Source organism: Rhinolophus sinicus, linkage group LG06 (assembly GCF_036562045.2).
Source record: "Rhinolophus sinicus isolate RSC01 linkage group LG06, ASM3656204v1, whole genome shotgun sequence".
Lineage (NCBI taxonomy): Eukaryota > Metazoa > Chordata > Mammalia > Chiroptera > Rhinolophidae > Rhinolophus > Rhinolophus sinicus.
Window position 1 is genome coordinate 53,465,493 of NC_133756.1, and position 16,592 is coordinate 53,482,084.

General features: G+C 38.7%; 1 protein-coding gene across 1 annotated transcript in view; it reads right to left on the minus strand.

Moving 5' to 3' along the window:
* HFM1 (helicase for meiosis 1) overlaps positions 1 to 7,867 on the minus strand; it is a 106,737-nt gene extending 98,870 nt beyond the window's left edge. Inside the window, exons 1-2 of the mRNA XM_074335129.1 lie at positions 7,747 to 7,867; positions 4,382 to 4,478 (exon numbers count right to left, since the gene is read on the minus strand). Coding sequence (XP_074191230.1) covers positions 4,382 to 4,452 — 71 coding nt within the window. The 5' untranslated portion in view covers positions 4,453 to 4,478; positions 7,747 to 7,867. The remainder of the gene's footprint in view (positions 1 to 4,381; positions 4,479 to 7,746) is intronic.
* Between the last annotated feature and the right edge of the window lie 8,725 nt (positions 7,868 to 16,592).

The window sequence follows — 16,592 nt, forward strand, 5'->3', positions numbered from 1 at the left end:
ATTAAACATTACTCAATCACAGACTTTTAAACATCCTATAGTCTAACATTCTGTGGTAACTTGGTTTACCCCTATATAGCAGTGTTATTGATCTTTTTTCCTTGTTGTTATAGGACTGATAACACTGCTATATGAGATGTGATACCTAAATAATGGCTATAACTTCACCTCCTTTATTCCAACTCAAATGCTTGTGACAAGAATCTTAAATATGCTCCAATATAAGAAGAAAAAGTAGCAAATCATTTTAACTATTACTAGTGACAAATTACTTTTGACACACCTCGTAACTCATGAGCCATCAATGTAAATGACACATAACTGATATTCTAGAGTATTCCTAAAACATTATTACAAGTTAATGTCTAACCCAAATATTCTTGGTCTAGAACAATCTAAACACCACAGAAAATTCAAGAAAACGGCCCAAACTGACAATCACTTTGTAAACCTACAGTAATTGATGAGATTTTGCCACCTTGTTAGGATCATTCAGCTGTGATCCTATTAGCATATAATACTTTAATGTTTTCTTTCCAATCAAAGCTGACTTGTTCTTCATTAGAACAAAAAGATAAATGTTAGGTGACAGGAAATAAAGTTGAGAAGAGCACCACATATGCTGCCTATGCCAAGTCCCAAGGATTTTATGATTTGTTTCTTATTTCTTCATTTATGATTTCAAATTCTTGGAAGTGGGAGCTACTACTGCTATATTTTCCAAATCAAAAATCTATAGCACATTACCTGACACTGTCTGACAGACTGACAAAAGGCCAAAGCATTTGAAATTTAGGATTATGCAGGAGCGTCCCCAAGGTCATCCCCAGGATCACTGATTCCCTAGGATGACTGATAGGACTCAGCATATAGTCTTACTCAATGACCATGGGGTGAGCTCAGGGAAAACCGGGCATGAGCTTCCAAAGGTCCTCTCTCAGGGAGTAACACAGGATGCACTGAATTCCCTCAGCAATGAGTTGTGACAGTACATGTGAAATGTTGCCAGCGAGGGAAGTTCATTAGAGACTCAATGCCCAGGGTTTTTATTGGAGGCAAATCACGTGTGCATTCCCTCTTGGCACATACCCAGAAATAGGTGATTAGTATAAACTATATTATTGTATAAAAATTTTATGCACAGTGAGCCACTCTTATTAGTTAATGGTGGAGAACTTCCTAAAATCTAAGTTGTCAGACTCCAGCCAAAGGCCAACCTTGCAAGCAGGCCTTTTCAAGGACAGCAGTTTAGCCCTGATATATTAACTCTTTTCTGCACAGAGACTATGCCAGAAAATCCAAGAAAAATGTTAACAAGGTATAAAAAACACACATCCAGCCCTACTGTTCAGCCTCCCCATAAAGTCAAATCTTCTTCATGATTTCCGTTTTCCAGAAGTGCCATCATTTCCTCAGTTACCCAGAATCCAAACGATAGTATAATCTTTTACCCAGTATATCCAGACACCTATCAGGTCTTATTGCATTTTGTAAAGTTTCTTGAATTCGTTATCTCCTTGTATGTCTACCGTCACTATCCTAATCAAGGCTCTAATCAACTTATGTCTGGTTGAGAACAACAGTGTCTTAACTGGCCTCACTGCCTCCAGGCTTTCTCTCTTGAATACATTTTACATACTTCTACCATATTAATTTGGAATTATTTTCATCATATTATCCATTCAAAACCCTTCAGTGGTATTGAAATAATGCCAAACTTCCACGTGGCCCAGGGCCACCTTACAGTTTTTGTTGTTGTTGTTTTTTCTTTTTTGTAAGGGGAACAGGACTTTATTGGGGAACAGAGTGTACTTCCAGGCCTTTTTTCCAAGTCAAGTTGTTGTCCTTTCAATCTCAGTTGTGGAGGGTGCTGTTCAGCTTCAAGTTGTTGTTCTTTCAGTCTTAGTTGTGGAGGGCACAGCTCAGCTCCAGGTCCAGTTGCCATTGCTAGTTGCAGGGGGCACAGCCCACCATCCCTTGCGGGAGTCGAACCAGTAACGTTGTGGTTGAGAGGACACCTGAGCCATCCGGGAGCTCAGCGGCAGCTCAGCTCAAGATGCCGTGTTCAATTTTAGTTGCAGGGGGCACTGCCCACCATCCCTTGCGGGAGTCGAGGAATTGAACTGGCAACCTTGTGGTTGAGAGCCCACGCTCCAACCAACTGAGCCATCCGGGAGGCAGCTCAGCTCAAGGTGCCGTGTTCAACCTTAGTTGCAGGGGGCAGAGCCCACCATCCCTTGCGGGACTCGAGGAATTGAACCGGCAACCTTGTGGTTGAGAGCCCACTGGCCCATGTGGGAATCGAACCAGCAGCCTTCTGAGTTAGGAGCATGGAGCTCTAACTGTCTGAGCCACCGGCCGGCCCCCCCACCTTACAGTTTTAACTCTTCTACGCATGCCTTATAGTCCAGACAAAACTACTTGTATACCAAATAGATAATACATGCTGTCTCTTCTCATCTTTGTTCAAAAATATTTCCTTTACTTGGCTTGCACCTATACCTGACCCTACCATCATGTCTATCTACAGAAGTTCAACTGTTTATTCACTCATTAAGCCATTCAAGAATTATTTACTGAGTACTATGTGCCAGGCACTGTTGTAGGCACTAGAGCTTATATTCATTCAAAATCCAGCTCAAATCCTACTTTCATGAAATTTCCCAGGTTCCCTAAGATTTTCTTCTCTGTTCCCTCTTAAGTACTATTTGAACTTATAATATTTATCACAGCCCTCCTTGTATTGTGTCTATGTGTATGTCTATAGACAGATAATAGAAAGATGATAGTAGATAGATGATAGATAGGTAGATCTGCTTGCTACCCCATCTAGATTTAAACAACTAAGGGTCTTATTTTCACTTCCATTTACATCAGTAGTACGAAGCACAATGCTTTGTATAATTAGGCATATTATATAATAAATGTTTGCTGATTCAATTCAAGGCTTTTAACACATGTATAGTCATGTCCAAGATCTTTATTCTGGCATTTAACTTCCACCACAATCTATTCTCAGCTTACTTTTCCAATGTTATGTCCCACTATTTCTCCTTTACGAATCTTCTATTCTGGGAAACTTCTCTATACACGATCCCCTTAAAGTACTGTATATTGTCCCATTCTTTTTTTCTTGCTGTTATACTCTGCCTTCAAATGCCCACTTCCTATCGGAATTATCAAATCCTTCAAAGCCTCCTGAATTCTCCCCACCACTAACATAAAGCATGACCTGATCAATCTGGCCTAAGTCTTCTTCCAAATCTGAAATTTCATTGCTGAATATGTACTTAGCATTTGCTTTGCACTCTTTTTTTGACTCAGTATTGTTAGAAGGGCAAACGTATGTTCCAATCTACCCAGGCCAATCCTGATTAACACCTGTTGTCCCAGAGGGATGCAATTCTTTCATTCTCAAAAGTGTCCCAGTCTGGATGATAAATTATATGGTCACATTATTTATTAATGAACTTTCCATATTTGTGTTTAATCTCAAGTAAATTTTTTTGAAGTAAAAGTCTGTTTCAATCTATTTATATCCATTTCAGCATTCAATCAATACTTGAATTAATATTTGAATGAATGAAAGAATAAATGAAGTGATAAATAATACAATTTACTCAATGCTTCATTTAAAAAGGATAATACAATAGAACAAATACATAAAAAAGACTTTGGGCCTTTTGAGCCTCTTCTTTTGCTCGGCCTGCTCCAAACTCTTTGGAGTGTACTTTTTCTCCTAATAATGATGCCTTTGGCCTTTTGAACCACACTTCTGCTGAGGCCCGCTCCAATCCAATCCCTTTGGAGTGTACTTTCTCTTCTAATAACGGCCCTTGAGCCACTGCTTTCTGCTCAGGCCCGCTTCTACCTCTTTGAAGTGTACTTTTTCTTCTAATAAACTGCTCTTTCACTACTTTAAAAAAAAAAAGAAAAACTTTGAATTCAGAGCAATACACATGTGAAAAGCCATAAAAGCCAGTACTTAACAGACTATCTATTCTCCATTCTTATTTCCTTTGGTGTCACATCTTTGTTTCCACTCCCACTTCCTGCCTGCGTTGAATGTGCCTATCACACGTGGTCTTTGGCACATTGCTCTTTCTGTTTCCAAAAGGTGTCATCAGTACTCCTTGTCCGGAGCTACTCATTGGCTATGACTTCCAGTGTTTGCCTTACCCAAAAATAATTTGAACAGAAATGCAAATAAATGAAAGCCAAACAAGCAAGACTCTATTTTTTTAAATTATAACATATAACCTTACTTACTCCTTTATATCTGAATTCCATGTTTACCAAATATATACCTGAAACATCACTCTGTTTTTCCCTCATTCTAAAGCAAAATACTCAATTATATCATTCTTTAAGGCAGACTTACTTTTCAGCTTCATTTGGTTTTTCAAAAAACAAATTATCCAAAGAAAACAAGGAGTCATTTGATTTCAGCATGTTAAAAACTGGACTTTGTCATAAATCTAAAAAATATAGAAAAAGTAGTTTATATTTTATGTACAAAGACACAGAAAAATATTTCTCAATATGTAAATTATAATCACAAATTTCCCAGAATAACCACAGACTACCTTTCCAGCTTCATCTTCTGCAACTTCCTCCACAGTGCCTCAATATTCAAATACATTATTCTCTGTTCTCCACTCATTCATGCATATACACACTTGTACCTCTCTCTTCATACTGCACCAATGTTTAGAATGTGTTTTCTTCCATTCTCCACCTAACAAATTCCTACCCATCCTTCACAGCACAGGTCAAATGTCATTTCTCTTTCAAAGGTTTCTCTGAATTTGTCCTCTTCCCCAAGACAGAATTAATCACTCCTTTTAGGCTTTTTTTGTTGTTGTTCATACCATTATTTTTAGTTAGTATAGTGCATTTTATTGTGAATGTGTCTCCAATATACTATGTACTACATAAGAAGGGACTTGCTTCAAAATAAAAGGGAGAGAAAAAGGGGTATTGACAAAACAAGATTGGCAATGAGTTGGTAATTGCTAAAGCTATGTAACAGGTATGTGGAATTCATTATAATGTTCTATTTTTTATACATGTATGAAATTTTCAAAAAAATTACAAGTTTAACATACATATGCATGTTTACATTCATATTATATAACATGTTTATGTTCCTTTTTTAAAAGATAATTTTTACATTCAGAGATGTTATCAAAAGGATAAAAACATTCAGCACTGGCTACCTGGGAATATAATAAAAATCTAGGGCATAACACAGCCTCAAATTTGATGGGAAACAGTAGAACTATTTCTACAGACACATGTATTACTTCCTTCACATTGTAATTCTTCCCCCTGCACATGAACATATCCCAACTTTTTTCTAAATTCTGAAACAACAGAAAATTCTATATAACAAAACATGAATCAGATGCACAAATCACAAAACATAAATCACAATTCCATTTATTTTGTGATAGTTAATACACCGCAAATCTTTCTAGCATAGAAACGGTAACATAAAATCAAAGAAACTATATGAGCGCCATCTTGTGGAGAAATCCATATTACCAAATCAGATTATGTCTCTCCAATTTTGAGTCCTCCCTTATGCGGGGAGACACATGGGCGAGTATGTAGGGGAGAGAGTGTTGTTTCCACGTGCACCCCTTGACAAAAATGTTACCAAGAGGGATAAATCTGTGTATACCTTATGTTGTGGGGTTTTTCATTTATTTTAGTTATTGGGTTTCCCCCCTTCCATCTGTTTAACTTAATTGCCCTCTTCATTTTTCTCAACGTATTAATCATTTAGTCACCAACCAAAAGAAACAGTAAAATAGAAACAAATTAGCATCATTCTATAAATGTCTAAAACAATATGACTATATGAATAATACAAGCCTAGGCTAACTGGGTGGGAGGCAGAGAAAGTCACTCAGAAATACACTAATGGGGTCTTTAACATCTTTACAATAAGTAAACAATTTCAGAACTTGAAAACAATTCCCTGAAAAGTATAAATGAAAATGCTAATCATGTTTGTATATTATCCAAAAAGTAACAAATAAAATGTTCCCTTTCTAATCTTAGGAGAACAATATAATTTTAAACAAAAATCTTGCAAAATTAAAAACTCATCAAACTACTTTTATATGGCTTTGCTACCTCAGAATTTAAGTAGAAATCTTAAGGCTACCATGTCTGTGTTTGGTCTTAGTTCTAAAGGAAACTGCAAGACAACAATAAAACCACAAATTTAAAATATTTGTTTCAGAAAAATACTTCATAAACTGAAAAACCTCCTATATAAACAGCAAATATTTTCAAAAATTTATGATTTGACTTCTAGTTCTGGCATAAAAAACAACAACTTGTTTGGGTTCAGAATAAAAGCATTATATATATATATATCTTTTTTTTTCTGATGCACCCCTATTAAAGAAAACACCCCTTGATAATTCTCCATCCCCATAGTGTGCATTATTTTTCTTCATAGCATTAATAACTGGCATTATATGTTTAGTTGTTTCACTTTCTCCCTCTAGATTGAGCCGGGACTTTTTCTCACTAATCTATTCCAATAACCCAGAACAGTGCCTGGCACATGGTAGATGGTCCGTAAGAATTCACTGTGAAATAAATGCATTAGCAATGATCAGCTTATAAAAATATTTTTAAATAAAAATAATTTTCATCAACTTAAAATTTTACCCCCAAACCTTTAAAATTTTAAAATGTGATTTTTTCTGGTTCGGTATTCATGTAATCAAATTATGAAGGTTCTAAAAGACCATGAATTTGGCACTTTCATTATGTAAATAAATATTTTTTGAAAACACAGGCCCTACAAGGGACCTTGTCATTTTTCTGTATGAGTTTGTGATTGTAGGAGATGCTAGGTTTTGAATTAAATTTAAATTTTAGGTTTAGAGTGAGATTCTCTAAGTTTCCATGTTAGATTATTTTTTTACAAAGTTTTAGTTTCAGCATGTGGCACAAAATTGTACCGCAAAAAAATTCTATTATTTTTAAGTGTTTGCTTCTGCTCCAGTAATTTTTAAAATATTCAGTTTCTGTGACTAAATAATTTGTTGTCTGTTGAGATGACCTGCACCTCATCTAATTATCTTAGTGGCAATTTAGCATTTTCTTATGTTCTGTAATCCTTACTGTATACAGGCTTACTGTATAATCCTTACTGTATACAGTAAGGATATTGTTCAGATCTATTAGTTATTCCTTACAGTTTTTACTCTCAGAAATATAGTGCTTATTCAAGGGTGCAGAAACCCCTTTATAAAATATTGATTTGCCAGAAATTGGTAGTTGGTGTAGAAGCTGAGACCAAAATTCACTGGACAAAACAATCATCACAATGACTGCAGGGAATCTGACAAAGTAAGAGAACAAACGTGGGAACAAATTACTACGCCGAGTCTCTGAGTCCCCTCCAGGGACAGGTCCATACAGTCGGGGACCCCTGATCCCCACCACCTCCCCTGAGAAACCCGCGGGGCCGGAAAGCTCCAGCCCGGAATCGAATCAAGGCCTGAAGCAAAAATAGCCCCGTGGAATTCCTGAGGAACACCCTAACTCCAAGCAAGCCCATCCCAGACTCGAGGCACAAGCCTTCAGCGCCGGGTGTGGCCCAACACGCGCGCTCCGGCGCGGGTCACTCCGCCCGCGAGACCTCGGTTCCCGCCTGTCAAAGGAGGCGGCTTCGATACACGCGCAGGCCCCACCAGCTCCCGCTCAGGCCCGACACACATTTGGAAATAAACACCGGGACTCCAGGTGCCGCCAAAACAAAAGGTGATTCGGCCAGCTCTGTGGGCCGCCCGTCGCCAGCCGGTCGCATGCCGGCCCCGCCGGAGCTTCAGGCCTCGCGGCTTCTGACTGGAATGTGGCGGAGGAGCCGCGCGGGCAAGGGGCGGGCCGGGCCGGCCGTCCCACAGCTCACCGCGCCCGTTCGCCGCCCGCCTGGGAGCCGGCTTCACAGGTCAGCCACTGCCAAGGCGATAGGCCCGTCCCCGCCTCCCCGCCTCCCCGCGGGGACCCTTTTCTCCCGTCTGTACCTCCCCGCGCGCCGGCTGGGCCCCAACTCCCACCTACCCAACGAGACATCCGGACTCAAGTCTCGCTTTCCCGCGGGACGTCAGAGCCGAGCGCCTATTCACCCGCCCCTCGAGGACCCCCAGCCTCGCTAAGCGAGCTCCAAACAGTGGATCGCCTGGATCCCCAATTTCTTTCTCCCTTCCCAACTCGCCTTATTTTTTTCTCCAAAAGTTTATAATTAGTCTTTAATACAGCGCTTGCAGTACACTTGTAGCCTGTTCTCATTAATTAAAGCGTTTAAGCCTGGTAACCTCTATTCTACTTTCCGTCTCTAGGAGTTTGCCTATCCTAGGTACCTTATGTATGTGGAATCATACAGTATTTGCCCTTCGGTGCCTGGCTAATTTCATTTAGTATGTTTTCAGATTTCGTCCATGTTGGGGCATGTATCAGAATTTCATTCTGTTTTAAGGCTGAATATTCTATTGTATGTGTATACCACACTTATTTATCCATTCGTCTGTGGATGGAGATTAGTATTTCCAATCTTTTGGCTATTGTGAATTACGCTACTATAAACATTGGTGTATAAATATCTGCTGGAGTCCTTGCTTTCAATTCTGTGGATAGATACCTGAGAGTGGAAATTGCTGAGTCATATGGTAACTCTAAGTTAACCACCAAACTGTTTTTCCACAGCTACTGTGTGACTTTATATTCTCACTAATAGGGCAACAGGGTTCCAGTTTTTCCACATCCTTGTCAACACTTGTTATCTTCTATTTTTTACAAATTATAGCCGTTCTCATAGATATGAAGTGGTATCTCATTGTAGTTTTGATTTGACTGTCTTTTGAGTGAAGGGAATTTGCAGTCAATGACTAATGATGTTGACCATCTTTTCATGCTCATAGTGGCCATTTGAATATCTTCTTTGGAGAAATGTCTATTCAAGTCTTTTGCCAATTTTTTGTGTTATTCATCTTATTGAATTGTAGGAGTTTTTAAAATATTATTATCAGATATATAACTTGCAAATATTTTCTCCCATTCAGTAGGTTGTGTTTTGCTTTCTTGATGCACAAAAATTCTTAGTTTTGATTACATCCAATTTATCTATTTTTTCGTTTTGTCACCTACACTTTGGTGTCATATCCATGAAGTCATTGCTAAATCCAATATCATGAAGATTCTCTCCAACGTTTTATTCCAAGAGTTTTATTTTTCAGCTCTTAAGTTTAGGTCTTTGATTCATTTGAGGTACCTCATGGGCCAACAAGGTGTCTTATTTCAAATAAAGGGAGTGTGTGTGTAAATACAATTCCCAGAAAGACTGGAAGAGCTTGAAAGACAAATAATATGAGGTATGATCAAAAGATACGGTGAATGTTTAAATAAAAAAAAATTTATTCCAGTAAAAGACACATTGCCATTAATCCCCCAAAAAATACTCCCCCTCGCTTCAAACACACTTATCCCATCCTTCTTGCCACTTTCTGAAGCAGTCCTGGAAGTCTTATTCCGTGTCTCTATTTGCACTGTCATGGCTTCCTCGATGTCCTCAATCCATTCAAAACGTTTTCCTCTCAAGGTCATTTTGACTTTGGGGTAGAGCCAGAAGTCACACTGTGCCAGATCCAGTGAACAGGTGGATGAGGATACACGATAATGTTTTTATTTGACAGAAATTGCTGTACCAGAAGCACTGTGTGACACGGAGCATTGCCATGATGGAGGATGAAGTAAAGACACTCACAAATGAGGACTTCCAGAACGGCTTCAGAAAGTGGCAAAAAAGATGGGAAAAGTGTGTTCAAAATGGGTTGGGGGTATTTTGAGGGGGATTAATGGCAGTGTGTCTTTAACTGCAATAATTTTTTTTTTACTTAAACATTCACCTTATTTTTATATCACATCTGATATGTGTTCACATGTAAATCAAAACCACAATGAGAGATCACCTTACACCTGTTAGAATGGCTATCATCAACAAGACAAACAATAACAAGTGTTGGAGAGGCTGTGGAGAAAAAGGAACCTTCATACACTGTTGGTGGGAATGTAAACTGGTACAGGTACCGTGGAAAACAGTATGGGTGTTCCTCAAAAAATTAAGAATAGAATTACCATATGACCTAGCAATCTCTCTCCTGGGGATCTACCCCAAAAATCTGAAAACATTTATCCTTAAAGATATATGTACTCTGATGTTCATTGCAGCGTTATTAACGGTGGCCAAGACATGGAAACAACAAAGTGTCCTTCAATAGATGATTGGATAAAAAAGATGTGGTAGATATACACAATGAAATACTACTCTGCCATAAGAAAAGATGAAATAATGCCATTTACAACAACATAGATGGATCTTGAGATTATTCTGCTAAGCAAAATATGTCAGACAGAAAAACTCGAAAACTGTATGACTTCACTCATATGTGGAATATAAAACTGAAAGCAACAAAGGAACAAAACAAAGACACAAAAACTCATAGACACAGACAACTGTTTAGTGGTTACCAGAGGGTAAGTGGGGAGGGGATGGTAGAAGAGGGTAAAGGGGGTCAAATATATGGTGACGGAAGGAAAACTGACTCTGTGTGGTGAGCACACAATGTGATATATAGATGATGTATTATAGAAATGTACACTTGAAACCTATGTAATTTTACTAATCATTGTGACCCCCCAACAAATTTAATTAAAAAAAGCAAGGAAAAAATATGTGTTCACAACACAGGAACTAGATATATTATTGCTAATACAACTGATGCCATGAGTTCTGGCTCATAACTTCAACATAATCAAAATTTTCTCTACTTTTTAACATCCACTCTTAAAACTCTGATCAGGAAGAGTTGATATTGAAAAATTTGTGCTGATGGCTCTAGAGAAACAGAAACTAAGAGATGTTGAAGTTTCAGGACTATTTTTCTCTGGGTGACAGCCAGAAATGTGTTGTGCTATTGTTGTCAGATTTGGGGGGGAATAGATAAGATCAAAAAGTGGGCCAGCGCGGTGGCTCAGTCGGTTAGAACTCCATGCTCCTAACTCCGAAGGCTGCCGGTTGGATTCCCACATGGGCCAGTGGGCTCTCAACCACAAGGTTGTCAGTTCAATTCCTCGAGTCCCACAAGGGATGGTGGGCTCTGCCCCCTGCAACTAAGATTGAACATGGCACCTTGAGCTGAGCTGCCGCTGAGCTTCCGGATGGCTCAGTTGGTTGGAGTGCGACCTCTCAACCACAAGGTTGCCGGTTCAACTCCCACAAGGGATGGTGGGCTGTGCCCCCTGCAACTAGCAACAGCAACTGGACCTGGAGCTGAGCTGCGCCTTCCACAACTAAGATCAAAAGGACAACAACTTGACTTTGAAAAAAAAAGTCCTGGAAGTACACACTGTTCCCTAATAAAGTCCTGTTCCCCTTCCCCAATAAAATCTTAAAAAAAAAAAAAAGAAAAGCAAAAAGATAAGATCAATTCTGTAGAATTAATGTCTGAGCAAAGGAAGAAGAGAAAAGGAAAGGAGAAAAGAAAAGAGAAAAGAAAAGATCTAGTTTGGTACGATGGGATTCTTGGGAGGGAAGAAAACCTTAGAAAGTTATATGCAATTCTAAGTGGAAGAGTTCAATGTTATCTATGCATTTAGTAGATGGTTAAATAGCAAAAAGATGAATGAATGAAAATCAAAAGAGAATTTTTCTTTAGGGAAAAATTTAGTAAGTGTCTATGTAACCAGAAAAATAAAAGGCATAAATTTCTTAGTAATCCCTTGAGTTCCACTGCTATGGAGTATGTTTAATGGTGATGCAGAAGAGATTTGTACCTACATTTCGGGAAATCTGTTTGTTTTTCAGGCAGAAATGGACTGCTCTTGCCAAAATGAATTTAAAATATCTTCCGTTCTTCAAAGCCAAGAGTGTTCATTCTAATGGGACTGCCTGACAGGATGCTCCAATTAGACTTAGAACCAAAGCACCCCACAGCCACAGTTGGCCAGAGTGTATTACTACAAAGAGTACAGCTTTCCATTGAAATCAGTTAATAAAGATTCAGTATTCAATGGCTGCTTTTTTTGTGTAGTTACGTAAGTAGAGTCTAAAATATGGTGACACAAATCCTGAAGTAAGAATCAACAATCCCAGAACAGAAACTTTGGGGCAAAGAGCAGTATTCCACACTGGTATAGAATTATTTCTTAATTAAAAATTAATACCAGTTCTTCAGAAGGAGTCAATGGAGACTGGTCCCAGAGTATATTCTCTATGGTAATTGTATTTAGATTTATGTAACAAATTGTATGCACTTCTCCTTACAGAGTATACTAGGTTTAGACATTCTTACCAAATTCTTCTGCCGTTATTATTAAGTCCTTGTGTAAATAGGAATTAACACATTCCTTTAGGTGGTTAGTATCTGAATGTGGAATACTTTACCTATTATAATCAAGATTCTGGCATACAGAATCTTATAAATTCTTATATAAGACTATCTTAACGAAACATGGAATACATCATATTAGCAAAAATTATTTAAAGGAATTTTAAAAGCCACTGACAGGCATTTTAAAAGATATTTAAATGTCAGGAATCAGAGTATAAAATAGATTTAAAGAACAGGCATTCTTGGTTTCGTTTTTTATTTAAAGACAAAGAAATAATTGGCAAGATCTTGCAGTAATCTGATCAAAGATTAATTAATATTGTTTATATATCATTTAGAAATAAGATAGTTTCTAGAAGTAATATAATTTTATACTTAATGAAGAGATTTTCAGTGTAACAAATAACCAGTTAAGATACTGGGTAGATCAGTGTATGGACAGAATAATGAAAATAAGAAACACCATGAAGAAACAAGTATAATGTATCCGCCTAAAATTCTTTCCAGAAAAGGGAAGGAGGGAGTGGGGAGAGATGCTATTGCAACTGACAGATAATTATTCATTTGTGATATATGTTGAGTTAGGATGCACTTAAGCGTGAGTTATCTCATGTTCAAATATGTCAAAGTGAGGGTATCTGGTTAAATCAGTTGGTTAGAGTGTGGTGTTGTTAGCACCAAGGTTGCCAGTTCGATCCCCACATGGGCCACGGTGAGCTGCGCCCTCCTTAAAAAAAATATGTCAAAGCATTGAGAGAGGGCAGTGCATATAATAGCATATATTGTAATATTTTTGATGATCCCTGGAACAGCTAGGAGTGCTGTATCCATGTCTGCCCAAAGTCAGAAGCCACCACAAAGAGAAAAAGACGTATCAGTTTTCTCACAATAGCTGCCACATTAATAATCACCAGAGAAGGGAACGTGCTAAATTTGAAGACGTTCTCTAGAAATTTTAGCTGTTCATGGCTCCGGCCAGGCCTGTAAACACAAGACATGCATAAGGAATAAAAGTAGATCAGTGCTAAGGTTAGGGCACCCTTTACCCCCAGCGCTAGGCATCCGAAGATTCACATCCAGGGAGCAGCAGACTCAGCAAGAAGCAGCAAGGGAAGCTTCAGGGACCTGGCTGTGGAGCAGAGGCAGCTTAGCGATGCTCCTAAGTCATTCCCAGACCCTGGCCCCACTAAGCCTTCCATAGTGAGGGGACCTGCCTTGGGAGAGATTTGCTGGCCTCAGAACAACACATTGTTGAGGCACAGGCAGTGATATGAGCAGCCCTAAATTAGGAGCTATGAAATCAGTCCGGAGCTGTGAAATCAGCCAGGACAGTAAGCCTGGCTTATAAAAAGTATATGCTACTTATGATAGTTAATAGGACTGATTGCTAAAGCCAGGAGAGTTGATAAAGCCCCTTCTTCCAATTGTCAGCTGGGAAATCGGAGGGATGGTTAGGTGGAGGGGGGAGGGGGTGTCAGAAAAGCTGAGATTCCAACAATTAAGGGGCATGGTTTCAGAGTAATAATTTGTTTTGTTGTCTTTTGTGGGGAAAGAGTTACCTGAATTGCTCCCTCCTTTATCTAACTCAGATGAAACACCACTGTCACAACAAAATGCATATAGCACTCTACAGTTTACAAACATTTTTTTTTTTTCTTCATTTAATGGGTGAGGAAAAAAGGAAGTTGTGCAAATGGTGTGTGTGCATGTCTGAGTGAGGGGGTAAGAGAGTAGATGGATTGTATGTGTGCGTCATGGGGAGGGCAGGAGAATAGAGTGGGACCAAATGGATAAAGAATAAGTTATATATTTAAGCAGAAGGAATATTGTCCCTCCATTAGTAAAGCGAGTAGTGTGGGTTAAAGCAATTCCAGGTGAAAGCATTCTGACCAGGAACGCACTCCAAAATGTGAAGACTGTGGACTTAAGAATTAATACATGGAGATTGGGAGGGAAGTAAAAATCCTAAAAGCCCAGGAAACAATAAGTAAGATAAGAGAGTGGTTAATATGAAAGTGAAACAAGTTAACGTATATGGTTAGAACTTTTTCAGATAACTGTGGAATAAAAGGGCTATCAAATTGCAAGTTGTTGAACATTAGGAATTTTATTCACCTATTTTATGTTTTCTTTAATTAACAGAACACTTAAAATATGCTATCCTAAGAAAAAATTACAGCATTAACTCTAAAAAGAAGTCCTGCCAAACCCCACAGCCAGTGTTCACACTTTCTCTTCCATCTACATGTGTAGGAGTGGGTGAATGACCAGTGGCAAACTTCTTTTCTTTTCTAGCAGGATGCTTTGTATCACAAGTCACTTGGGGAAGTTTTAAATAAATTATTTTGTAAGCTATGGGAAATAATATGGAGAATTATGATTTTTTTTCTGGATAAAAGTAACACTCACAATTTAGCTGAAAATTTCCCCAAGTCAGGAAATATCCTAGTATTTGATTTCTAATATAGTATAATAATTCTGCTGACATTTCCCTATTCCTGGTCCATAGCTCTTTCTAAAAACTATACTATTTCCCTTGAGCAGTTGTCACTGATATTTTTGGTATTACTATTTATTTAAATGTTACAGTTTTAAAAAATGTAGTTTTAAATCTCTGGCTTTGAACAAATTCCCATTTTATTTGCAACATCTGCTGTTACCTATAGTGTACTTAAAGTATAAAGAAGATATATCTTTCCTTAGACTTCATTCCCAAGGGCATCTTTCCCAGCATATTCATATACACAAATCACATAAAAAATACATATATATATAGCAAAGCATATTCTAAACAGCTCTGAAATTTTTAAATTTTTTATTTCTTCCAACCTAACATCTGACCTGCCATATGTTTTGTGTTTTTCGAACTCACAGAGACTGCATAGCAAGTCACAAACTTGCATGATTTAAAGTACATGACTGAAAAATCTGTAACATCAGAAGTTAAGAGTCATTGACCCACATACAAATAGAAGAATGTATACCCTTCCAGACACAAATCGAATTAAAAAAAAACAAAAAACTACACAATTCTTTTCAAGTCACAAAATGTTGGTTTTGTAGCCTTGGTCATTTATAAGCAGAATGTCTCAGTTGATTTATATTTCCTCTTTTAAAATATTTTTATTGGGGCTGGCCCGGTGGCTCAGGTGGTTGGAGTGCCATGCTCCTAATGCCGAGGTCACTGGTGACCAACCAACGACCGGCGACTGACTGTCTTATGGGCCAGGGAGCGGTGTCCTACACAACTAGACTGAGAAACAACGGCTTGAACTGGAGTTGGGGGGAGAGGCTGAAGAAAGCGAAAAAAAGATTTTTATTAAAAATGTAGCTAACATACAATATTATATGAGTTTCAGAGCTTCACCATAGCTGTTCAACATTTATATACCTAAAGGAGATCACTATAATAAGTCCAGCAACCATCTCACACTGTACTATGCTATCACAGTATTATTGGCTATATTGCCCATGTTGTACATTGCAGGTCCGACTTATTTGATACCTGGAAATTTGAACCTTTTATTCCCCTTCACCCTCCCCCACTGTCGCGTCCAGCGCAACACAGGCAGTGAGGGAACGAGAAGGGGCGGCGTTAGGTTAAGTTTTTAAGAAAGAAAGAAAGAAAGAGAGACTTAATGCAGTAAAATCTCAGAGGGCCAAGGTGTCTTGCAGTCATTTAAGGACTCAAGCGCAGAATCAGGCCAACTGGTGGCTTTTATTGATAATCATACAAGGAAGTAGTATTGGTTTTTACACAGTCTGTTAGACTCATCCATCATGCCACAAAAGTGAATCAAACCAATTATCCCTGTCCACTAGCAGCCAGAGCAGAAAGTCCTATGATGACTTAGGTGAGGTATGCACCTCCCCGGGGACAAGTCTCTCATGTTGAAACTGTTCCGTTGAGCTAAGCAGAGAGAGCTTATCTTTATTGCACTCATGACTTCTCTCACAATCAGGTGAGAAAGGAAAGCCAGAGTCAGCAGTGGCTTTTCTCAGGCAGGGGGGAAGGGGAGGCAAGGCCCTTTTCCAGATCTTCCAAGGCAGCTCATTGGGGGTCCTCACACGGTTCCACCTGGCTCGAGTTGTCCCCCCCGCCCCCCCGCCATGGGGAATCTTACTCGTCATTGGCTGCAAATCATCTTTTGGGGACCAGACAGAGAGACATGAGGT